The sequence below is a fragment of the Mustelus asterias genome, chromosome 6, assembly GCF_964213995.1.
Source record: "Mustelus asterias chromosome 6, sMusAst1.hap1.1, whole genome shotgun sequence".
Taxonomy (NCBI): domain Eukaryota; kingdom Metazoa; phylum Chordata; class Chondrichthyes; order Carcharhiniformes; family Triakidae; genus Mustelus; species Mustelus asterias.
In genome coordinates, this window is record NC_135806.1 from 6,458,422 (window position 1) to 6,484,814 (window position 26,393).

General features: G+C 45.8%; 2 protein-coding genes across 2 annotated transcripts in view; one reads left to right on the forward strand and one right to left on the reverse strand.

Moving 5' to 3' along the window:
• The window catches only part of LOC144494718 (alpha/beta hydrolase domain-containing protein 17B), a 69,035-nt gene extending 62,460 nt beyond the window's left edge, over nt 1-6,575 (reverse strand). The window contains exon 1 of the mRNA XM_078213938.1: nt 5,871-6,575. Coding sequence (XP_078070064.1) covers nt 5,871-6,337 — 467 coding nt within the window. The 5' untranslated portion in view covers nt 6,338-6,575. The remainder of the gene's footprint in view (nt 1-5,870) is intronic.
• On the forward strand, nt 6,245-26,393 carry c6h9orf85 (chromosome 6 C9orf85 homolog). Its single transcript, XM_078213939.1, has 5 exons — nt 6,245-6,825; nt 8,039-8,143; nt 18,159-18,265; nt 21,297-21,410; nt 25,661-26,393. The coding sequence occupies exons 2-5, from the start codon at nt 8,042-8,044 to the stop codon at nt 25,962-25,964; spliced, it is 627 nt and encodes a 208-aa protein (XP_078070065.1). The 5' UTR covers nt 6,245-6,825; nt 8,039-8,041; the 3' UTR covers nt 25,965-26,393.

Here is a 26,393-nt window from a genome sequence, read left to right on the forward strand (position 1 = left end):
AATCTACTAGAAATATTCAAGGAAGTAATTAGTAGAGTTGATCAGAGGGAGCCAGAGGATGTGGTTTATTTGGACCTTCAGAAGGCTTTCGACAAAGTCCCATATGAGAGATAAATGCGTCAAATTAAAGCGCATGGGGCTGTGGGGGGGGGGTTGTATTTTGAAGAACAGAATACCGGTTGGCAGACAGGAAACAAAGATTAGGAATAAACAGGTCTTTTTCCAGAAGGTTTACCAGAGTGATTCCTCGGGTGGCGGGACTGGCGTATGGGGAGAGGTTGAGTCGGTTAGGATTGTATTCGCTGGAGTTCATTGGAATGAGGATCTCAGAAACCCATAAAATTCTAGCAGGACTAGACAGGGTAGGTGCAAGAAGGATGTTCCCGATGGTGGGGATGTCCAGACCAGGGGTCACAGTCTGAGGATACAGGGTAAATCGTTTAGGGCAGAGATGAGGAGAAATTTCTTCACCCAGAGAGAGTGGTCGGCCTGTGGGATTCACCACCACAGAAAGTAGTTGAGGCCAAAACATTGTATGTTTTCAAGAATCAGTTAGATATAGCTCTTGGGGCGAAGGGGATCAAAGGATATGGGAGGGTGGGAGGGGAAGATCAGGCTATTGAATTTGATGATCAGCCGTGATCACAATGAATGGCGGAGCAGGCTTGAAGGGCTGAATGGCCTCCTCCGGCTCCTATTTTCTATGAACACAATTTAACCAAGACTCTTATATAACAAATGCACAACATCCCATTATATTCCAGTCCTCACGAGTTGAAGACCAACATTGCAGTAGCCCTTCTGATTGCTCTTTGTACCTGGGTACTTGGAACATCCAAATCTCTGTGTTCCTTCATAGTTTTTAGCTTCTTTCCATTTAGAAATGCGTTGTCTTATATTTCTTGGATGCAAAACGAATGACCTCACACTACTCAACATTGACCTCCATTTCTCGCAGTTTGGCCCGCTCGCTTAATTACTAATTACCTCCGTGATGCGTGATTTCCCTTTCATAAATCCATGCTGATTCTGTCCAAACCTGCCACTGTTTTACAAGTGTTTTGCTATAAAATCTTTGATAGGCTTGATCTGCCTATGCCCTTTGTAACTTCCTGCTCCAACCTGTACTGCGTACTAGATCTCCTACGTTTGGAATGAGATGTTCAAGCCATCATGTCAGGTAGACATAAAAGATTCCTCTTCACTATGTGAACAGCTCTATGGAGCTTCCGGCCAATATCTGTTCACCTACATTTGGTCATTTTGATTATTTTGGTCCCGATCACACTGTCTTATTTGAGGTTGCTGCGTGCAAATTGGCTGCCACGTTTCCAACAACAGCAAACACACTCTAAAGAGTAGTTCATCGCTTCATCAGTTGGGAAAGTATGGGGGGCATCCCAGTGTGAAAGGAGCAGTAGGAATGCAAGTCTCTCTTTCCCAGCTTGGTGTCATCTGTAAAACTTCGATATTCAACCCTCTATGAACTCACTGATCCTCCTCCTTCAGGTAGCATGCCCCGAGAAGGCATTGGCAGCCATGGACTTCTAACGGGTTGCTTCATGATTACGTTTGGCAAAGTACTGCAGTGTTTGCCCTTGCCCTTCTGCAGTGTGGCTGAGCAGGAAACTCTCCCACTCTTACTGCCTGTCAACAGGTGTATTGAAGAATTTACAGGCTGATAAGCAACCGGATTGGCCACATTACGATCATACCTTCCATGGCCATCATGTCCCAAGCTGGGACTCGAAAAAGTCATAAATACAGTGAAAAGCTGTAACCGCGCCTTGGGAACACCACTTGTCTCATCCTGCTAATCTCAGTAAATATCTTTTATCCCCACTCACTGCCTCTACCTCCCAATCAATTTCCAGCCCATGCTGCCAGCACTCTCTGGTACTATATCAAGATCACATGCTCAATTCCCAACAGCTCAAAAACAGACATTTTCCTCAGAAGATTTGCAAAACAAGTGTTTACAGCAACTCTCCCGATTACAGAAAATGGATACGAAAGCTCCAATTCTGATATTACACCGATAACGAAACGGAGTGCAAAATTATCTACATAAATCATAACCTGCAAGATAACGGCAATGAGAAAAAGTGTTCCACTGGGCAGACAGTGGCAGGGAGATGGGCGATAACAAAAAAAGCTTGAAACAAAGTATTAACAGATAATACATTTAACAAGGTCATTGACATTTAATAAAATCATTGGAAATTTTCAAACTGGATGGATACATGAAGGGGAAAACATACAGGGAGATGGGGAATGGCCAGTGCAAAGTGGAATCTGGTGAACTGTTGTGGCAACAATAATCTCTCCCTCAATGTCAACAAAACGAAGGACTTCATCGACTTCAGGAAGCTTAAAGGAGAACATGCCCCTATCTACATCAACGAGCATGAAGCAGAAAGGGTTGTGAGCTTCAAGTTTTTAGGTGTCCAGATCAGCAACAACCTGTCCTGGTACCCTCATGCTGACACTATAGTTAAGAAAGCCCACCAACGCCTCTACTTTCTCAGAAGACTAAGGAAATTTGGCATGTCAGCTACGACTCTCACCAACTTTTACAGCTGCACCATAGAAAGCATTCTTTCTGGTTGTATCACAGCTTGGTATGGCTCCTGCTCTGCCCAAGACCACAAGGAACTACAAAAGGTAGTGAATGTAGCCCAATCCATCACGCAAACCAGCCTCCCATCCATTGACTCTGTCTACACTGCCCGCTGCCTCGGCAAAGCAGCCAGCATAATTAAGGACCCCACACACCCCGGACATTCTCTCTTCCACCTTCTTCCGTCGGGAAAAAAATACAAAAGTCTGAGGTCACGTACCAAACGACTCAAGAACAGCTTCTTCCCTGCTGCTGTCAGACTTTTGAATGGACCTACCTTGCATTCAGTTGATCTTTCTCTACACCCTAGCTATGACTGTAACACTACATTCTGCACTCTCTCCTTTCCTTCTCTATGAATGGTATGCTTTGTCTGTATAGTGCGCAAGAAACAATACTTTTCACTGTAAGTTAATACACGTGACAATAATAAATCAAATCAAAGACTATCCATACCACGGCTGCTGGAAATGTGAAATAACAAAAAATGCTCAGTGTATGCGGAAAGTGACAGACAGAGCGCTCATGTTTCAAGTCAATGGTCTCTCTCAGAATAGAATGGTGCAGCAGAATTAGTTGGGAACATAGAACCACAGTAGCAGAACCACAGGGCAGCATGGCGGCAGAGTGATTAGCACTGCTGCCTCACAGCGCCAGGGACCCGGGTTCAATTCCCAGCTTGGGTCACTGTCCGTGTGGAGTCTGCATGTTCTCCCTGTGTCTGCATGGGTTTCCTCCGGGTGCTCCGGCTTCCTCCTACAGTCCAAAAGACGTACTGGTTAGATGGATTGGCCATGCTAAATTCTCCCTCAGTGTACCCGAACAGGTGTGGCGACTAGAGGATTTTCGCAGTAATCTCATTGCAGTGTTAATGTCAGCCTACTTGTGATGAATTAATTAACTTTAACTCAAGAAGGCAGCTACACCTTCTCAAGGCCAATTAGGACGGCCTAATCAATGACACCCATGCTCTGTGAAAGAATAAAAAACAAGAGCAGAGGAAGGTTCCTCAGCAGCTCAAAAGGGAGCTTCTCAGCTGTTGGAACAGAACTGCCCATCCTTAAATGAGCAATTTCAATTTTATTCAGCTGGATGGCGGCGTAGTGGTGATGTCATTGGGCAGTGATCCAGAAGGCCAGGCTCAAACTCCAGGGACATGAGTTCAAATCCCATCACGTCGGCTGGTGGAATTAAATTCAATTAATAATTATGGGATATAAAGACAGTCTCAGAAAGAATCCATCATTTGTTGTAAAAACCCATCCTGTTCGTAATGCCCTTTAGAGAAGGAAAACTCCCATCTCCTTACCCGGTCTGGTCTACCTGTGACTCCAGATCAACAGCAAAGTGGTTGACACTTAACCACGAGGGCTATGGACCAAGCGCTGGAAAATAGACTAGTGTAGTTAGGTATTTGTTGACCCACAATGAGCTGAATGGCTTCATTCTGTGTTGGAAGCGTTGATGAATCTATGAAATGGCCTAGCAAGCCACTCCATTCAACGGCAATATCGGGTAGGCAACAAATGCTGGATTTGCCAGTGATGCCACATCCCATGCAAGAATCATGGTTAGCACTGCTGCCTCAGTGCCAAGGACCTGGGTTCAATCCTGGCCTTGGGTAACTGTGTGCGGCCTCTTTTCAGGTCAAACCGAATAAACAAACTCAAATTAAGTCGGGACAAAGTAAAAGGGGCAGCTCCCCAAAAGGAGGGGGAACAGCCCGAACAAAATCAAAGTACAAAGGAAACTTAAAGACATCAAATTAAAATGTGATTATCAGGGTCAATAACGCACCCCAACCCCTGCGGTGCCCAACGGGCACGGAAGGCGTCAATCATGCCCGTAGACACCGCATGCGCCCTCTCCAGGGACACCCAACCGCGAACGTAGCCATGGTTACACGTTCTTCCTGTGTCTGTGTGGGTTTCCTCCGGGTGCTCCGGTTTCCTCCCCCAGTCCAAAGACATGTGGGTTAGGTGGATTGGCCAAACTAAATTGCCCTGCAGTCTCTCAAAATGTGTAGGTTAGATGGAGTAGCCATGGTAAACGCGCGAGGTTACGGGATACAGTGGGGTTAAGGGCCTGGGTAAGATATTCTTTAGGAGAGTTGGTGCAGACTCAATGGTCCGAATGGCCTCCTTCTGCATGGTTGAGATTCTATGATTTAACCTCTCCCGCCTGCTCCGCCATTCAGTAAGATATTGGCCAATCTTCAACCACATAACCTTTTCATGTCTATCCTTCACTATGCTGTACATACACAATAATTGAGCCATGGACAGTGCAGGTACAGCACAGGGCGGCACAATGGTTGGCACGGTTGCCTCAGTGCCAGGGACATGGGTTTGATTCCTGGCTTGGGTGATTGTGTGGAGTTTGCACATTCACCCTGTGTCTGTGTGGGTTTCCCCCAGGTGCTCCAGTTTCCTCCCATATCAGAGAGACGTGCTGGTTTAGGTGCATTGGCCGTGCAAAATTATCTATGTACCTAAACAGGCGCCGGAATCTGGCGACTGGGGGATTTCCGCAGTAACTTCATTGCTGTGTTAATGTAAGCCTATTTGTGACACTAATAAATAAACTTTAAAACACAGATTAAATTCCCCTTCTCGACTGCGTTCCTGATTTAGCCAGCTCACCCTGCTGCTTTCTTTGATTTCATGCTTTCCCTTTTCTTCTATTCCATGAGATCAATGGAACTATTTTTACTAGAAGTTTGATTCCATGCACTGTCCCAGCCACACTGAATGGCCTCGAGTGTGTGTGGGGTGGACATGATGGACTGAAATGGCCTCGTGTGTGCACGTGGTGGGTGGGGGGGTGGGAAAGACTTGATGGGCTGAATGGCCTCGTGTACGGGGGGGGGGGGGGGGGGGGAGAGAGAGAAGAGGACGACTTGATGGCCTTAACTGCCTCGTGTGTTGGGGGACTTGATGGGCTGAATGGCCTTGGTTGTGTGGGGGAGATTTGATGGGCTGAATGGCCTCGTGTGTGTGTGTGTGTGGGGGGCTGAATGGCCTCGTGTGTGGGGGGGGGAGATTTGATGGGCTGAATGACCTTGTGTATGAGAGAGGGGGGTTTGATGGGCTGAATGGCCTCGTGTGTGTGGAGGGGGTTGACGGGCTGAATGGCCTCGTGTGTGTGGAGGGGGTTGATGGACTGAATGGCCTCGTGTGTGTGGAGGGGGTTGACGGGCTGAATGGCCTCGTGTGTGTGTGTGTGTGGGGAAGGCTGTACAGGCGCCTACCTGGTCCTCAGGGCTTGCCAGGCCGCGTCCACATCGGCGTAGAGGTTTTTCTCGGAAGGTTTCCCGGAGCTGGCGCCGTAGCCCGAGTAGTCGTAGGAGAAGACGTTGCAGTTGATGCGGGAGCCCAGGCCGATGTAGAAGCTGCTCATCTGGCCCAGGTCCACGGCGTTGCCGTGCGAGAAGAGCAGGGTGAAGCGGGCGCTGGGCGAGCAGCGGATGAACATGCAGGCCACCCGGTTGCCGCGGCTGGTGCGGGTCAGGAAGGCCTCGATGGAGTCCTTCTCCCGCTGCGAGTACTGCCAGTCGGCCCGCTCCGACAGGTGCAGGCTCCAGCGGCCGCCCGCCTCGTCCGCCAGCAGCGCGTACGTGGGCTCGGGCGGCAGGAAGGCCAGCTTGGAGGCGATCCGGCCCGGGCACGGGGGGCAGCAGAAGAGGCAGCAGAGCTCGCTGAGAGACAGGTTATTCATGGCCGGGAGACAGAGACACAAACCCCCTCACAGTCCAATCAATAAACTCTTCAGCATCAAACTCCGCGCCCACTCGGGCTCCGGCCCCTCACACACTCCCGCTCCTCTCCGGCCTCACTCACTAATCCAGCCCGGGGTCCCAGTCATGGAGGGCGGGGGGGGGAGAGAGACAGGCCTCGCACTCCCCTCAGGACGGGAGCGGCTACCGGACTAATCCACACACACCGACCGACCGGGCTCCTCCTCCCTCAGCGGCTGGTCTCCAGCAGGCCCGGGCCTGGCGGAGGGGAGGGCGCACTGCTGCCGGCGGGGGGAACGATCATCGGCGGAACCTGAGCCGGGGCCCCGCGCTTTCCGCACGGCGGCTAAAACAAAAGGGGCGGCCCTCCCCGGTCCGCCCGCTCCTCACACTCCGGGCCTCGCTGCCTCTCCGCCTCTCCGCCCCGCGCCTCACAGCCGTGGTTTCACCTCCAAACCTGCCGCCACAGGTATTTCCATACTGTCTATGTTATTATTTGTTTGATTGTGTGGGAGCGGCGAGCAGGCGGACACGCCTTGAGGTGGAGGGGCGGGGGAACGGGCAAGAGGAGACGGTTGGAAATGTGCGCATGCGCGTCAGCGCCATGGCGTTGGCGCGTGCGCTGTTGCTGTTCGGCAGCCGAGCCAACAGAAAGGCGCATGCGCGGTTGACACGGTAGGGAAAGGGTGCTGGAGTGGCCGATAGGGAAGCGCATGCGTGGTTGTCACGACAGAGGATGGTGCCGACGGGGAGGCGCATGCGTGGTTGTCACGATAGGGGATAGTTACGACGGCCGACGGGGAGGCGCATGCGTGGCTGGCACGGCAGGGAATTGTTGGACGAAGGGACCGCCGATCAGAAGGCGCGCATGCGCAGCCGACACGACACTGCATTCCAGATGGGCGGGGACTGGTGGTGGTGTGGTGCACATGCGCATTTGCAATCGGGGAAAGTCGCTGGCGCCCTCGCTCGCACTCATGCGTGTTGGACCCGGCTCAGCGGGGGCGGTGAGATAAAAAATAAACAGAAAATGCTGCAAACACTGACAGCCTCTGCAGGGAGAGAAACAGAGTTACTGTCTCGAGCTACTGTGACTCTTCCATCAGCCTGCAGGCCCCTGGCTTCCACACGGCGTTTGTGTCAATCTCCGATTTTCAATGAAAGGAAAATAACCGTTTGTTTTTAAATCGGAGGGCGGAGCCATCGGAGCGAATCGGACCAATCACCTCTGAGGCTGAACAAGGCCCCGCCCTTTCCTTTCTGCTTTCTAATTGGCTGGCTAACATTGACTGATGTGTCCAATCAGGATAGAGAATGCCGGTCGAAGCAGCCAATCGATAGCCAGGACCGGTCAGAACAGCCAATCAGAATAGGAAATGCCTGCTAGGGCATCCAATCGGCAGGGGCAGTCAAAGCAATCAATCAGAATAGTCGGCGCCGGTCCGAGCAGCCAATCAGCATAAGGCGCATTGGTCAGACTGACCAATCAGGATAACCATTGCCACTGAAAGCAGCCAATCATGCGTGAGGAACCGGGGGGGGGGGGGGCGGGGCGGGAGCACCTGATTGGTTCAGTCCCACGTGATTTCCCCATTAACTTCCGGGGCAGCTGCTGGGGCTGTGTGCATGTGGCTTCATTAGAAGTTGATAATTCACTCTCACAGCTTGTATTTATCCAGCAGGTTATGAGCTCAGAGAAAGGCAATGTTGCCAGGAAGAGGGCACAGAAACATCAGAATGCTATTGGGTTCAAAAATGACAAATATATTAAAAGTGAAAGGATCAAGGTAAGCAACAGTGTCATTGAGAAATAAAACTCAAAGTTCATCTTTTCAAAATTCATGTTATTGTCAATAACTATTTATTTCAGCTTTCAAAACCATGAGGAGGGTTTGATGGAGTAAATGGTAAGGGATTCCGTAACCAGAGGACATAGATTTAAAACAATTGGTAAAACACCCAGAGGGGAAGAGTTTTTTAAAAATAGCAAGTTTATGATGCGTGCCCTGTCTCTGAGGGTGGTGGGACTAGTTTTAATAGTAACGTTTGAAAGGGAATTGAGTTATGTTTATTTATTGGTGTCACAAGTCATAGAAATCATAGAAACCCTACAGCACAGAAAGAGGCCATTCGGCCCATCGAGTCTGCACCGACCACAATCCCACCCAGGCCCTACCCCCACATATTTTACCCACTAATCCCTGTAACCTACGCATCTCAGGACACTAAGGGCAATTTTAGCATGGCCAATCAACCTAACCTGCACATCTTTGGACTGTGGGAGGAAACCGGAGCACCCGGAGGAAACCCACGCAGACACGAGGAGAATGTGCAAACTCCACACAGACAGTGACCCAAGCCTGGAATCGAACCCAGGTCCCTGGAGCTGTGAAGCAGCAGTGCTAACCACTGTGCTACCGTGCCGCCCTTAATGCAAGTAAGCTTGCATTAACACTGCAATAAAGTTACTGTGAAAATCACCTAGTCGCCACGCTCTGGCGCCTGTTCAGGTACACTGAGGGGGAATTTAGCACTGCCAATGCACCTAACCAGCACGTTTTTGGACTGTGCTCAGAGTCATAGAGGTTTACAGCATGGAAACAGCCCCGTCGGCCCAACTTCCATGTTGCCCTTTTTTTTAAAATCCCGAAGCTAGTCCCAATTGCCTGCATTTGGCCCATATCCCTCTCTATCCATCGTACCCATGTAACTGTTTAAATGCTTTTTAAAAGACAAAATTGTACTACTACCTCTAGCAGCTTGTTTCAGATGCTTGTCACCCTTTTGTGTGAAAAAAAAATTGCCCCTCTGGACCCTTCTATATATCTCCCCTCTCACCTTAAACCTATGCCCTCTAGTTTTAGACTCCCCAACTTTGGGAAAAGATATTGACTATCTAGCTGATCTATGCCCCTCATTATTTTATAGACCTCTAAAAGGTCACCCCTCAGCCTCCTATGCCCCAGAGAAAAAAGTCCCAGTCTATCCAACCTCTTATAACTCAAACCATCAAGTCCCGGTAGCATACGAGTAAATCTTTTCTGCACTCTTTCTAGTTTAATAATATCCTTTCTATAATAGCGTGACCAGATCTGTACACAGCCTGACCAATGTCTTGTACAACTTCAACAAGATGTCCCAACTCCTGTATTCAATGTTCTGACCAATGAAACCAAGCATGCTGAATGCCTTCTTCACCACTCTGTCCACCTGTGACTCCACTTTCAAGGCGCTATGAACATGTACCCCTAGATCTCTTTGTTCTGTAACTCGCCCCAATGCCCTGTGCTGCATTGTTCCATGAACTAGAGTTTAGCATCTAGTAATGCACCTGTCATTGAAATCAAATTCTTTGTGTGGGATTCTCCAACGTCAGAGCAGTCATGTCACATCAGGTAATAATCAATTGCATTTTAAGTTAAAACATCCAAGCAGTTTATAGGTACAGGAATGCAATTGGCATCTGTGGGGAATTTGGGAAAGTTGGCTTTCAAGCTTGATTGATGAGGAAACATATGAAGCGTTGAGATGCATGAGCAGGTGAGGGGGTTTACACGGAGAATTATAGAGGTAGACAGCTAGTAGTTTCTTCCTGATCAAGTTCTACCAGCAGACATCCTTGGGAACAATTCCTTTAATGAGTGGCAGACTTTGGACTCTGCAGCGATAATGATCCTTGCTAAACAGCTTCAGGACAGGCCAAGGTCCCTGTGCAGCCAGCCTCCACCACAGGGGCCACAGTACAAACCCTATATGAGCTTGTGGAGAGACACTGACAATGCTGAACATTGTCCCTTCTACAGAGTAATCACCTTAGACTCAACAAATGAGGTGGCTATCGCTTGGCTTTGGAATTACTAAGTAATAAATAGTCGCTCCCTACCTGTTTAGGAAGTCATGGTGCAGCCGCATATGCACAGTTAACAGCAAGATGTGAGCTGCAATGTAGGGCTGTGCGAGATGTTGATGAGGTTCAGTGTAGCAAGCTAGGGTAGATGAGGATTTGATGACGACCGAGAACTCTGTTTTGAGGTGGTTTGGAATTAAATGATAAAACACGTTCAACAACTTCAGAGCCGTCTTTTGTTTAAAGTCAGCCTTACACTCCAACCTAAGTCTCATTTGTTCCATCTTGTACATTAAGATTGTCCTGTCCTGTCCATCTTTTTAGAATTTAATCTCCTCTATCTAATCACGTAATCTCATCTGGTCTAGTGAAACCAGCTCCAATTTTTGCCATCTATCATCCTGCCGATAGTATAGATCCTGAAATTGCAGTGATATTGCTTTGTGCCTTATTCAGGTTGCATATGAACTCTCTGCTACGTTTCAACCTCAATATTCTACACATCTTGCCCCCAGACCCAGGAAGTGACATTGATGGGAGAATCTTATCTTATGCTCTTCATCCCCATTTTATAAGTTCATATCAGCCAGGACTCAATGGGCCAAATTCTGTCCCTATATCTTATGACAGCTAATCAGGCTTTACATCACACCTGATTTATGCCACTTCTTTGCCAGGCTGCTTTTTAAATTGTTTTTATTAAAAAGACCAAACTGGCATTTATATGCCAAAAAAAATGACAAGAAGGCTATTGCAGATGAGGATCTAGAAACTATCAGTATCACTAAAGAGGTAGTGTTGGGCAAGCTAATGGGGCTAAAGGTAGACAAGTCTCCTGGCGCTGATGGAATGCATCCTAGGGTACTAAGAGATGGTGGTAATTTACCAAAATTCGCTGGACTCTGGCGTGGTTCCCACAGATTGGAAAACAGCAAATGTGATGCCACTGTTTTTTTTTTAAAAAGAGGGGGTAGACAAAAAGGCGGGTAACTATAGGCCAGTTAGCTTAACTTCTGTAGTAGGGAAAGGCTTGAATCTATCAAGGAAGCAATAGTGAGATATCTGGATATAAATTGGGGAGACGCAGCATGGGTTCATCGAAGGGTAGGTCATGTTTGACTAATTTGGTGGAATTCTTTGAGGATGTTACGAGCTCGGTAGACAATGGCAAACCTGTGGATGTGGTGTATCTGGATTTCCAGAAGGCATTTATTTGACAAGGTGCCACATCAAAGGCTGCTACATAGGTGCACAATGTTACAATGTATTAGCATGGATAGAGGATTGGTTAACAGAAAGCAATGAGTGGGGAAAAAATGGATGTCCTTCTGGTTGGCGATCAGTGACTAGTGGTGTGCCTCAGGGATCAGTGTTGGGACCACAATTGTTTACAATTTACATAGATGATTTGGAGTTGGGGACTAAGTGTAGTGTGTCAAAATTCACAGATGATGCAGAGCAAAGCGTGCAGAGGATGTTGAAAGGCTACAAAGGGATAAAGATAGTCTAAGTAAGTGGGTGAGGGTCTGGCAGATGGAGTACAATGTTGGTAAATGTGAGGTCATCCATTTTGGCAGGAATAACAGCAAAATGGACTATTATTTAAATGTAAAACAATTGCAGCATGCTGCTGTGCAAAAGGACCTGGGTGTCCTTTTGCAAGAATCACAAAGTTGGTTTGCAGGTGCAGCAGGTAATTAAGAAGGCAAATGGAATTTTGTCCTTCATTACTAGAGGGATGGAGTTTAAAAACAGCGAGGTTATGTTGCAGCTGTATAAGGTGCTGGTGAGGCCACACCTGGAGTACTGTGTACAGTTTTGGTCTCCTTACTTGAGAAAGGATATACTGGCACTGGAGGGGGTGCAGAGGAGATTCACTAGGTTGATACCAGAGTTGAGAGGGTTGGCTTATGAGGACAGACTGAGTAGACGGGACTATACTAAAGTAAAGTTTAGTTATTAGTCACAAGTAGGCTCACCTTCACACTGTGATGAGGTTACTATGAAAATTCCCTAGTCACCACATTCCGGCTCCTGTTTGGGTACACTGAGGGAGAATTTAGCATGGCCAATGCACCTAACCTGCACATCTTTGGAAACCCACGCAGACACTGGGAGAATGTGCAAACTCCACACAGACAGTGACCCAAGCCGGGAATTGAACCTGGGTCCCTGGTGCTGTGAAGCAGCAGTGCTAACCATTGTGCCAACTCATTGGAACTCAGAAGAATGAGGGGAGATCTTTATAGAAACATATAAAATAGAAGCAGAGAGGTTGTTTCCACTGGCAGGTGAAATCAGAACTAGGGGGCATGGCCTCGAAGTAAAGGGGGAGCAGATTTAGAACTGAGTTGAGGAGGAACGTCTTCACACACAGGGTTGTGAATCTGTGGAATTCCCTTCCCAGTGAAGAGTTAAGGCTACCTCATTGAATGTTTTTAAGGCACAGATAGATTTTTGAACAGTAAAGGAATTAAGGGTTATGGTAAGTGGAGCTGAGTCCACAAAAAGGTCAGCCATGATAATGAATGGCGGAGCAGACCCGAGGGGCCGGATGGCCTACTCCTACTCCTTGTTCTTATATCCTTGTATGTTGTTTTCCACTACCTCAGGGCACCCCAAAAATATAGCTAATGAAGTTCTTTTGAAGGGTGGTCCCTGTTGTAAGGTATGGAAGTGACAAACTATTTGTGCACAGCCAGCTCCCAGAAAGAACATATGATGATGACCAGATGATCTGTTTTAAAGCTCTTTGCATGAGAAGAATATCAGGCAGGACATTGAGGAGAACATAACTCTTTTCACACTCGCATGCGAGGCCATTCACCCAAAAGATGGTACTTCTGACAGTGCGAAACTCCCTCAGTGCTGCACTGGAGTGTCTCCCCTAGATTATGAGCTCAAGACACTAGAATGGGATTTGAACCCTCAACCCCCTGACGTGGGGGGAAGAGGGGTGTTGCCCACTGAATTGAAAACTGAACTTAGAGACTGAGAAATTTGCTGATGTAACATGAAGCAAATGTAGCTAAATGGCCAGATGGTAACCAAACTTTCTGGAAGCTAAAAGTTGGCTTTGGGTGACTAAATTTCCCATCCTGCGGTCCTTCTCCTCTCCAACATAAGTCCCCCACAAGTGGGATTTTTCCTTATTTTGAAATGTGCTCTATATTCGGGACTGCAAAATCGGGAGCTGTTGTTTTCGGGTCTGGCCAACCAAGAAATATCACACGTTTGAAAGCCTGTTGGCATATCCAGCAAACCACATGCCCTAAACTGGAAGGAAAAAGCTTGTAGTAACCACACTCGAATCTGCTCACGTATGGGTGCCAAACTCGTGGCGGGCCTGGTCTGATATCCTGGCATTCCATATGAGCCGCATTCACCAAACATTAAGAGTGAAATTGGATAAAGATGAATCCGTTTTAATTAAATTTTAGATTTGAACTTTCAACTAATATTTCCATCATAACCTTGCCTTTCTTTTCAGTGGTGTGTTGCAACTTAATTTTCTTGCAGTTTTTTTGGAATAGTTGCCCACAAAGTAGTACATTCACTTTCTGTTTTTTTTGAGTGCTGTATGTTGCAGAGACATTTCTACTTTCAAGATGGACTAACTACTTACAAATCACAGCTTAGTAGTCCCTGCTAGAACACTGTGGCTAATTCTGGGTACCACACTTTAGCAAGGCCTTGTGTGAAGGTGTGGAGAAGACTTAACTAGAATGTCACCAGGGATGAGGGACATCAGTCACACGGAGAGGCTAGGATTCATAAATCATAGAATCCCATAGTGCAGAAGGAGGCCATTCGGCCCATCGAGTCTGCACCGATCGCAAACCCACCCAAGCCTAACCCCATACATTTACCCTAGCTAGTCCCCCTGACACCAAGGGGCAATTTAGCATGGCCAGTCCACCTAACCCGCACATCCTTCGGACTGTGGGAGGAAACCGGAGAACCCGGAGGGAAACCACACAGACACGGGGAGAACGTGCAAACTCCACACAGACAGTGACCCAAGCCAGGAATCAAACCCAGGTCCCTGGCGCTGTGAAGCAGCAGTGCTTGCCACTGTGCCGCCCCAGTGATTCTTCTCCTTGGAGCATAAAGGAAGCTGTAATAGTAGCATTCAAAACTGACTGACTGGTTTTGGAGAGAGAAAGTAAGGGGCAGGATAATTCAACACATTTATTAGTGTCACAACTAGGCTTATGTTAACGCTGCAATTAAGTTATTGTGGAAAATCCCCTAATGTTCGAAAGGTACTTGAAGGCAAAAAAAATGTCCAGGGTTGCAGAGAAAGAGCAGGCGAGTGGGACCAATGAGATAGATGTTTTAAAGAGTTGGCACAGCCCATTGGGCTGAATGGTCTCATCCTGTGCTGTCTTAGTGTGGATGGATGCTGAAGCAGGTAAAATTTAGCAGTGGCCAATTAACACCACAATTCTCTTCTGTTTTAAATCTACCAATACTGCAGGACGGAGAGATGTGAGCCAAGGAACTCTGGCAAACTAGACCATTTTTTGCTTTCAGTGGATGAAGGCCTTCGTTATGACTACAATACTCTTGTAACTTAGTCCAGAAATGCTGTGAGAATAGAATGCTCACTGGGTAAAGTTGTGCGTCTCAGTTACGCTCTGACACTCCCGAGTGGGGCTGAAACAAATGCTCGTGGGCCAGTTTATCTCAGATGCTCAATGGGTGACGGAAAATAAGCTGTCTGAACTGTGACTGCAATAAATTCACCGTAAACATTGGGTTTTCCAGGAATGATTTGCTGTTAAGTATAGATTCTGTGGAAAGGATGGGATCACACTGGAGGGTTAAAAGAGGCTAATCAGAATCTTTCCCAGAATGGAGAATTTTAGCGATGTACAAAGGTTGAATCAGCTGAGATTTAATTTATTTGGATCAGAGGAGGCCAAGGGAAGATTCAATTGAGGTGGATAAAATTGAGTGGCTTATAGTGTATATGAAGGATTTATTCCCATTAGCAGAGGGGTCAATAGCATAGATGTTTGAGTAATTTACAGAAGGGTTTTTTCACCCGGGGTGGGGGTTGTCTGGAATTCACTGCTTGAAAGGATGATAGAGGCAGAAACCCTCACTGCATTTAAACAATATTTGGATAGGCACTATGAAGAGCGCAACTTACAGGGTGACAGATGAAGAACTAGAAAGTCCAATTAGGCAGGTTCACAGTACGAAAGACATGCTGGTTAGGTGCATTGGCCATGCAAAGTTCTCCCTCAGTGTACCTGAACAGGCGCTGGAGTGTGGCGACTAAGAGATTTTCACAGTAACTTCATTGCAGTGTTAATGTAAAGTCTACTTGTGATTAATAAATAAACTTAAATCACTTTAATGGCAACACAAACACAATGGGTTGAATGGCCTTCTTACGGTGTTGTAAATGTTCAGACTCTGGTTCATGTTATTAAACATACATTTTGTTATTGTCCAGCGAAAGTTCAACCTTGGCCCATCTCGCGACAGTCTGACATTCCCTGTATACTGTCAGCTTGAAATCCTTTCTGGAATTTTGATGGAATACTCCACACCTGTGGAAGATTATATTGGACTTGGAGTGCAGCAACGATTTACAAGAATGATCCCTGAGCCTCGAAGATTAAGTTATATGGGGAGATTGTAATCCTAGAATCCCTACAGTACAGAAGGAGGCCATTCGGACCATCGAGTCTGTACTGACCACAAACCCACAGGCCCTATTCCCATAACCCCTCATTTACCCTGCTAATCCCCTGACACCTAAGGGGCAATTTACCATGGCCAATTAACCTAACCCACCCATCTTTGGACTTTGGGAGGAAACCAGAGCACCCAGAAGAAACCTACACAGACACGGGGAGAATGTGCAGACTCCACACAAACAGTGATCCGAGTCCCTGGCACTGTGCCGCAGTGCTAACCACTGTGCCACAGTGCTGCCCGCTTGGAACTTTGATTAAATGGTGATTTAATCAAAGTTTACGAAAGTTTGTGGGAATTAATGGTGTAGAGAACAGTCTAAGTGCAACTTTCAACTTTAGTAACTTCGGACGTGCTTATGATCAGTAGATGAAGGCAAGTGCCTTCGTTATGGCTGTAATAACTGTAAATCACAAGGCATAATTCATAAACTTTCCTGTGTGAAGGATCTTATGAACTTTGTTCTGCTCATCCTCACATAGTCCACCTTTTCATTTACTATTCAATCTGTTTTAGCATCACAAAAATGACATTAAATATTTTATGAATGATTCTTTTACATGCCATTTACAACTTGTTTCCAACATTTGTCCATCCAAAGTTACTAAAGTTTAGTTGCTAAAAGGTTTGTATAATCACCCTGCATTTCTGCTGGTTAGAAGCTCAAGGAGCAGGTGAACGTAGACTCGAGATTAGAGCCAGGCCCCTCGAGAGTCAAGTTGGGGAAACAAACACCTCTGCACGCAAAGCTAGAGGTTTGGCAACTCTCTTCTGCAAATGAAATTGATGCTAGGCCAGTTAATGACTTAAATCTGAGATTAGTTAACAAAGTCATTAAAGGTTTTCCCGGTACAGTGATTAGCCCTGCTGCCTCACTGCGCCGGATTCGATTCTCCGCCTCGGGTCACTGTCTGCATGTTCTCCCCGTGTCTACATGGGTTTCCTCCCACACTCCAAAGATGTGCGGGTTATGTTGATTGACCATGCTAAATTGCCCCTTAGTGTCAGGGGCACTCGGAGGGAAAATATGTGAGGTTGAGGGGGTGGGACCTGGGCAAGATTGTTGTCGGTATAGACTCGATGGGCCTAATGGTTTCCTGCACTGTATGATTCTACACACCTCCCTTTGTGGCAGCACAGTGGTTAGTACTGCTGCCTCCCAGGCTTGGGTCACTCTGTGGAGTTCGCACCTTCTCCCTGTGTCTGCGTGGCTTTCCTCTGGGTGCTCCGGTTTCCTGCCACAGTCCGAAGATGTGCAGGTTAGATGGATTGGCCATTGTAAATTGTCCCTTCGTGTCAGGGGACTAGCTAGGGTAAATGCATGGGGTTATGGGGATAGGACCTGGGTGGGATTGTGGTCGGTGCAAACACGATGGGCTGAATGGCCTCCTTCTGCACTGTAGGATTCTATGATTGAGATGAGACAAAGCTGGGCATATAGAGTTGGGTCACAAATCCGGCAAGGCTGCCTCCTACTCCCCTGTTATTTATCTCTCTCTCATTTTATGCAGGAAATCCTCTGCTTTTAGGTGATCTTATTCATCTGCTTGACAGGGTTTTAATAGCCTTGAGTGAAACGATTAGCATCATTTCCAGACAGTCTATTTATTTAACAATGCAGCAATGTTGGGGTTAGCACAGAGACTTGAGCTCACTTCCACATCTCTGACTGTGTAGTTGGAAGTGATCCTGACTGAGCTTGGCCAAACCTTTACTGGAGAATCGTTGGCAAAGCATATACAGTATAAAAGCAGTCCATTCGGCCCAGCGGGTCTGATACTGGTATCTGTGCTCCACACGAATCTTCTGCCACCCTTCTTTGTCTCATTCCATCAGCACATCCCTCCATTCCGTCTCCCTCATGCATTTATCTGGGTTCCCACTTAAACGTATCTCTACTATTTGCTTTGACCTCTCCATTGTAGAAGTTTCATATTCTCACCACTCTGGGGAAAGCAGTTTTGTCTGATTCCATGTTGGATTTATTAGTGAATGTCTGTCTTTTACAATGATAACATGTGGAAGCATCGCTCCGTGTACTCTGCCAAACCTCAGACCCCTATCGGGTAAAGTCTTAGCCTTTTCCTTTCTAGAGAAAAGAGCACCCAATCTGTTCCGTCTTTCCTTGTAGTTAGCACATCTCCATTCTAGTATCAGCCTTGAAACGTTTGCACCTTTTCCAGTAGAGTTTAGATTTCTAAGTTGCATTAATTGCATTAAATATCTTTATTTTTCCTCCCCAGAGGTTGAATGCGATGGTGCATTCGGGTGTCTGTAAACGATGTAAGGAAGTATTGGAATGGAAAATAAAATACAACAAATACAAACCACTTAGTCAGGCTCGGAAATGGTGAGTTAAAAGCTGCTTTATGCTTTGCACAAACAAAGGTAGCCTTTCTGCACTTGCATCACCTGACATTTAATTGAAATCATGTTTGCCATAATTTGGCTACTGTGAATTATTTTGTAACATCTACAAATCTTACTATTTTTGGTATCTAATTTATGGTAAATCTCTGCCCCCTGAGATACCGTGTAGTTTTCCAGTATTACTCCCTCGCGCAGTTTGCCCCCTCATCGGAATCCTAGAATCCTACAGTGCAGAAGGAGACCATTCAGCCCATCCCAAGTCTGCACCGTCCACAATCCCAGCCAGGCCCTATCCCCATAACCCCATGCATTTACTCTAGCTAGTTCCCCTGACACTATAGGGCAATTTAGCCTGGCCAATCCACCTAACTCGTGCATCTTTGGAGCAGTAAAGTGACTTTCAGCACTTGGGAACATACCAAAGCGTTTTGTAGCCACAAAGCAGTTTTTTTTAAAGTGCAGACACTGTTGTAACGTACTGTTTGATATCAACATGATGTCAGCCTCGTGATGTTCTTGCAACTTTGGAAATTGGTATTTGATGTTTAACTGACATTGATCACAATAGCTTCAATTGTTGTAGGAGATCAGTTGTTCCAGTGTATGTAATGACTTCCTTTATGGTGCCGTGTGAGAACTTTCAAACTGGGGTACGGTCAGAATTTTACATCTAGAATATATTCCCACCGATTGCGTTCAATGGCCTGGTCTGTCCTAATACTTTGCTATTTTATTACATATTTGATCTCTTGTCATCTACGCGAGTAGTGGGCGACATGGTGGCACAGTGGTTAGCACTACTACCTCAGAGCACCAGGGACCCAGTTTCAATTCCAGCCTCAGGTGACTGTGTGGAGTTGGCACATTCTCCATGTCTGTCTGGGTTTCCTCCGGGTGCTCCGGTTTCTCCTCACAGTCCGAAAGACGTGCTGGTTAAGTGCGTTGGTCATGCTAAATTCTTCTTCCATGTACCCAAACAGGCCCTGGAGTGTGGTGACTTGGGGATTTTCACAGTAACTTCATTGCAGTGTTAATGTAAGCCTACTTGTGACACTAATAAACTTTAATATTTGTAGCCTGTAAGCGAGTGTTTCCAAATCAGAAACAAAGGTGCTGTTGCAGGGGTGAGTTTGTACATGAGAGAGAAAGGGATAGAGTTATCCTGATAGGGCTGGGCAGAGGCTCCTGTGGTGCATAAATACCATAAACCTGTTGGACCAAATAGCCACAGACTTGATGTAACTCGACAAAGGCTAACCATTTGTTTAAAAGTTCATATATAATTTTTTAATGTATATCCCATTTTCTGTGTATAAACAAAACCGGGAGCTTCCATAAAGCATTTCCTCTTAAAGAAAGGTTCAACTGACAAATGTTAGTATGGAGCAACCTTGTGAACGGAATATCAATTATCTAGCTGCGATGCCTGAATTTTTTTTTATTGTGTGACCAAGCTGTCTAATGAGGGTGTTTTAAAGTTTTTTTTCATGTTTAACCAACATTCCCAAAAGCTTTGCAATCCTGGTCAGTGAATACTTAATTATGTGGATCTCCCATTTCCATCTCTTGATGAATTAAGTCCCAGTGTAAAAGAGCGTTCTATTAGTTTATTAGTGTCACAAGTAAGCTTGCATTAATCCTGCAATGAAGTTACTGTGAAAATCCCCCAGTTGCCCCCGGTGCCTGTCCAGGTACACTGAGGGAGAATTTAGCATATTGGCTTTGAGACCAAGTCTTTAATTTTTTTTTGCATTTTGGGGTTTCCTTGAGTATTGCCATCCAAAGTTACGCCAGCCTGCTCTACATGCAGAGTTGAAGGGTCTGCTTATTTTTAGAGGGAGGGAGAACCTCCTGGAATTTCACATTCAACACCTCCCACTAGCTGAGGAGTGCAGCTTTACTGGGTGCGCCGAGCTAACAGCTGATCAGTACCCTTTGCAGAGCTGAAGCCAACAGAGACAGCAGTGCGCAAAATAACAATAACTACAGCCCCAACTCTGGACAAGCCTCATTAATTTCCTGCTTGCAGCCTGCCTTATTATTTGAACAGAACTGTTATAAATGTGTATTCATTAATAAGATTATGTGCTGATCTTATCGGGGTCTGAGGTTGTGAGCAGGTTATGATGGGATAAATGGTGATTAATTATTCCTGCTCATCTGCAAAACGTGGACTTTTAAGCCTATCACACACTCCATAGAATCCCTACAGTGCAGAAGGAGGCCATTCAGCCCATCGAGTCTGCACCAACCGTAATCTCACCCAGGCCCTATTCCCATAACCCCACATATTTACCCTGCTAATCCCCTGATATAAGGATCAATTTAGCATGGCCAATCAACCTAACCAGCACATCTTTGGCGTGTGGGAGGAAACCGGAGCACCCGGAGGAAACCCACGCAGACACGGGGAGAATGTGCAAACTCCACACAGACAGTGACCCGAGGCCGAAATTGAACCTGGGTCCCTGGCACTGTGGCAGCAGTGCTAACCACTGTGCTACTATGGCGCTTGAGTCTATTAATCCTTTGAAAGGGGAATGAAGATGGTTACATTGAAAAAGAGGAATAATGAAGTGTATGGGAAGCTGGCAGAATGGAATTAGGCTAGCTCTCTCAAACTGTCGCAGGGTTGTAGTCATGATGTGGGGTGGCCGGCGTTGGACTGGGGTAAGCACAGTAAGTAGTCTCACAACACCAGGTTAAAGTCCAACAGGTTTATTTGGTAGCGTGAGCTTTTGCCTGAAGGGGGCAACACTCCGAAAGCTTTTGCTACCAAGTAAACCTGGTGGACTTTAAGCTGGTGTTGTGAGACTACTTGCTGTCGCAGGTTTGTTGTCGGAATAGCCTCTCTCTCTCTCTCTCTCTCTCGTAACCTTTGAATAATTCTAAATAGAAATGTGAAATTCAAGAACTTGGATTAAACTACCCTTTTTACACAATGGACATCCATTGCGATGTTAAAAATTCAGCTGCATTCGACCTGACTTTCCTTTTTTAATCCTGTTTAGTGTTAAATGCCTCCAGAAGACAGTGAAGGATTCTTACCACGTTATGTGTAAACCGTGTGCTTTCAAATTGGAACTCTGTGCCAAATGTGGGAAGAGAGAAGAGATTGTGAACCCGTAAGTATTTGCTGCAATACTTTAGACCCAGCGAGAAAGCAATGGAATCCTGTAAATCCCAACAGGTGGCTTTCCGAATCACACCGGCTCTTGTCATCTGAAACTTGTGTTTTTTACTCTCCTGTCATTTGTTTCCATAATGCAGACAAAGCCGTGTTTATTCCCCATCGCTTACTGCCTTTGACAGTCAGGTTGCCTGTTACATATGGCTAAAGATGCATAGAATGGTTACAGGGCAGGAGGCCATTCAGCCCATTGTCTGTGCCAGCTCTCTGAGAGCAACTTCATCCTACTCCCTTGCATTTTCCCAATAATTACCCAATTCCCTTTTGCATACCACGATTGAACCTGCCTCCTCCACACTCTTGGACAGTGTCTTCCTGATCCTGACCACTTGCTGCATTGCGTCACCTCAAATTCTTTTTGCCACTCACTTCAAATTGGTGTCCTTGGATCTCGACCCTTCCACCAACAGGAACGGTCCCTCCCTATGTACACTGCCCAGGGCCCTCATGACTTGGACACTTCTTTCAGATCTCCTCAATCTTCTCTTTTAAGGAGAACAGCCCAGCTTCTTCGATCTATCCTTGTAAGTGAAGTTTCTCGTGAACCTTTTCTGCACCATCTCCAACGCCTTCACATCCTTCCTAAAGCCTAGAATTGGACCCAGTATGCTCGTTGAGGCTGAACTAGTGTTTCATGAAGATAATGTGGGTTACGGTGTACCTAGTCATTCAGCCCCTTGAGCCTGTTCCAGCATTCCGTGAGCTCCGGTTTCCTCCCACAGTCCGAAGATGTACGGGTTAGGTTGATTGGCCATGCTAAATTGCCCCTTAGTGTCAGGGGGATTAACAGGGTAAATGAGGGTTATGTGGGATTGTGGGCGGTACATACTCGATGGGCTGAATGGTTTCCTTCTGTACTGCAGGGATTCTATGATGTGCAGTCACTTCTGTAATGCAGGAAACATGGTGGCCAATACACAGCAAGATCCCACAATCAGCAATATTATGATCAAATCATTTGTATCTTAAGTGTTGGTTGAGGGATAAAAATTGCCCAGGACACCCGGGGGAAATTCCCTGCTATTATTTTTTATTTTTAAATAGTGCAGTGAGATCTTTTACACCACCCGAGGGGGCAAATGGAGCCTCAACTTCATACAAAAGAGTGTCTCCTCTGACAGGACAGCACTCCCTCCATTCTGCATTGGAAGTGGCAGCATAGATTTTTGTGTTCCAGTCTCTGGAGTGGAACATGACCCCTCAGTCAGGCGCGAGAGTGAAATTGCAGTTATAATTGGATCGTAACTGATCTGTACCTTAACTCCATCTACTTGCCTTAGTCTTGTAACCTTTAATACCCTTTACCTGAGAAAAAATATCTGTTAACCTCACCATCCAACTGTGTATTTGGAAGAGTGTTTAGCTGTTTTCTAACTATATAAAATGAAATGGAGAAATCTCCATGTTTTATTCCAAGCGTGAAGGTTATTCAAATGTTGAACCTTCTTGGATACAGCTAGCTGTATTGAGAGGAGGAGCAATGTTACTCTGCTATATTATTCACTGCAGCCAGCGGCAGTCTAAAGCATCCTTGACTCATACCCGTATCAATGCTTATTTCCTGATTGATGTATTTTTCTGCTGCTGCTTCATGCTTTTCCTTTTAAATAAGTGAAAACATGTACTTCAAAATCTTCACTGAGCCGTTGCGTTTCTGCATGACATTGCTTGCTGCTGGTTAGCCTGATAACCAGTGGTATTAGCAACGAGGAGAGATTGAATAAACTGGGATTGTTCTCCCTGAAAAGATGGAGGCTGAGGGGTGACCTGATAGACGTTTATAAAATTATGAGGGGTATAGGTAGGATGAACAGTTGGAAGCTTTTTCCCAGGGCAGAAATGACAATTACAAGGAGGTACAAGTTCAAGATAAAGGGGGAAAGGTTCAGTGGAGATGTGCGGGGAGAAGTTTTTTTTTTTTACAGAGGGTGGTGGGCACCTGGAATGCACTGCCAAGTGAGGTGATTGAGGCAGTTACGTTTGCCACATTTTAAGACTTGTCTTGCCAAGCATATGAACAAATGGGGAATAGAGGGATACGAGTGGTTGGTCTAGATAGGACAATGTGAACAGCGCAGGCTTGGAGGGCCGAAGGGCCTCTTCCAGTGCTGTACTGTTCTTTGTTCAGTATGTTAGTGTCATTGAATCCGACGTGAGCAGCGAGTGGCATTATTGAAGGAGGTCACCTTCAAGCAGAGAATGAAGCCACGTGCTGCACAGTTGCCGTTACGGCAGAAAGGTGCGCAGAAAATTTTAATGGTCTTAGAGTTGAGAGTGGCAAACAATTTTTTTTTTTAAATAATGAAAATTGTTCTTGTAACGGGTCGCTGCACCAGAGTAGATCCTTAAGCAAAACTGAATTGATTTATTTTAAAATAATCCATGGTCATCAATTAAAGGACCTCTCCGCTTTTTAAAGCGTCACAGCTGATAAAGAACAGAATCAGAAGTAAAGATAGAAACTTCACATTAATACCAGTAATAAAGACGGAAGATACTTGAAAGACTCAGCAGGTGTGGCAACATCTGGAGAGAGAAACAGTTAACAGGCTGATTTTTAACCCCGGGTTTGAGTAAGTTGCATGTGTTATTAACAGTGACTACTGAATGTCACCAGTTCCATTTGTGGAGGATATGGAGTGTACGTACAGACACCATGCACCCCCTCCCACCCCCTGATCTCTCTTCAGGGCATCCAGCCAAAGACAAGAACCATAGCCACAGCAAAGCTCCCCCGCTCCCCACTTCCTCTTCCCCAAGGATCAAGTCCAACTTGCCTGTAGATGGCCACCTTGCAGAAGCAGATGGAGGTCCCTGTGTCCCTGCCGTCTCACTGGTAGTTCAGAGGTCAGAAGCATGGAACTGCAGTGGAGGCAGAGGTCAGAAGCATGGAACTGCAGTGGAGGCAGAGGTTGAGAAGCAATTCATTCGCAGTGGAGGAGGTTGTGACCACTCCCATTGGACAAAAATATCAAAGAATGTCTTGTGCAGATGTCAAAGCACACAGTGCTTTTTTTTCTGTTACTGTGCTTTATTGAACTCCCAAAATATTTTAAGTTCTTCCTGTCAATAATACACAGTTTGTAAAGTGTTGAATTATATTATAGTCGTCATTCATTCAAAGTTCACAGACTGATATTATTTCACTTCCCTGGGACAGAATGAGGAAGTCACCTCAAGACAACTCTTTGTAGATGTAAATATTTTCCCCTTTATTTCAGCAGTAATGGGTGAAGCAATCTTGGGGCAATTTTAACCCTACCCCAACAGCCTGGATCAGGTACAATGCTGGTTTTATACCTTGCCCTGAGTCTGTGGCAAACATTATTAGGCTGGTGTAAAACCAACATTCCACATGATCTTGTTGTTCCCACCTGAAGAATTGGGTTTAAATTTCTCCCTTTATTTCAATATAAAGACTTTTTCAAACTTGCTTAACGTTATGAAACAGAAACAGAAAATGCTGGAAAAGCTCAGCAGGTCTGACAGCATCTGTGGAGAGAGAATAGACAAAGGGTCATCCAGTCTCTCTCCACAGATGCTGTCAGACCTGCTGAGCTTTTCCAGCATTTTCTGTTTCTGTTTTAGGTTCCAGCATCTGCAATATTTTGCTTTTATCTTAACGTTGTGAAGTGAGGGTTTTACCAAGTGTTTAACAGAGAACATTTCCAAAGTTGAGTAGGTTTCACCAGTAATTCCCATCTTGACTGGAGGTTTCAAGTGTTGTGTTCTCTGTTTTATTGAATATCACAGCTTCCCCTCCCCACAGTAATGTCATATTTCTTGCTATCTTCTGTCATCCCATCATCCAATTTCCGATGCATAAAACATCATTAGAAACTGTGCAAAAGGGGTTTGATGGACCTGCATTCCATGCAATGGAGGGCAGTCTGCTTTGGTGGGGGAAGGTTGATTTACACACGCACACAGGTGGATGTAGAAGATCCCCTGGTACTTTTGCTATTCTGGCCAATATATATCCCTCAACTAACATCATTGGATCATTATCACTTTACTGTTTGTGGTACTTGCTGGGCACAATTTGCTGCCCCATGTCATACATTATAACAACAACCACACCTCAGTGGCTGTAAATCATTTTGTAAACAACCAAAAGGCGCTATGTAAATGTAATTTTTTTTTCTTTTACCAATTAAAGATCTTTTTAATCTTCCCAATCCCCAGACTGGACTCTGCAGGGGATCAGGATGAAAAATGTGATGATGAAATAAATCCAGGCGCAAGAAGCCGAATAAGAAGTGGAAAAGGGGATGATGATGATGAAGACAGCAACAGTACGGATGACTCTGATTTTGACAGTGATGAGGGCAGCGATGGAAAAGATCGAGACTGTTCAGTTCAATCCCCTTTAACCCATCTGTCCACTCGACACACAGACACGGCATCACAGAAAGAGAAAGCAGCCCAGACTGAGGGGAAGGAGACATGTGAAGTGCCTGATATTTCTACCTTGACTCTAGATGTGTGAAGGATCTTGAGCATTGCTGTATGATGTGATACAGTAACCCCACAGTACACAGCTTCTGAAACTTGCTGAAGCACTCTTTATTTTGGTGCAGAGTGCTAGGGACATGTAAAAGTCTAAATGTTGGGAATTGCAGGAGCAAATTGCAGACAGATAAAACTTAACAGCTTTGATCCGTCAAAGCAAAAATTAAAAGTTTTGAAGTCATTTATGTTCACTTCAGATATCAGTGTTTAGTTTTCAGTTCACGGAAATGTCGGAAGCTGCTGCCAACCCTCTCGATCGCTAAACAGAGGCACAACTTCTGTATTGTGATCTGATTTTGTTCTTTATCCTATAAAATTGTTTTATTTTGATCGTCTTTTTAAAATGGGGAAAATAATTGGTACCTGATCTTTTGAATCATGAGTAAAATTATACAAGACACTGTTA

Coding starts and splice junctions, on each gene's coding strand:
- c6h9orf85 (XM_078213939.1), top strand. CDS start 8,042: ATGAGCTCAGAGAAAGGCAATGTTGCCAGGAAGAGGGCACAGAAACAT. Junction 18,266..21,296: donor CTTAGTCAGGCTCGGAAATG/GTGAGTTAAAAG, acceptor AATCCTGTTTAG/TGTTAAATGCCTCCAGAAGA. Junction 21,411..25,660: donor AGAGAAGAGATTGTGAACCC/GTAAGTATTTGC, acceptor CCCAATCCCCAG/ACTGGACTCTGCAGGGGATC.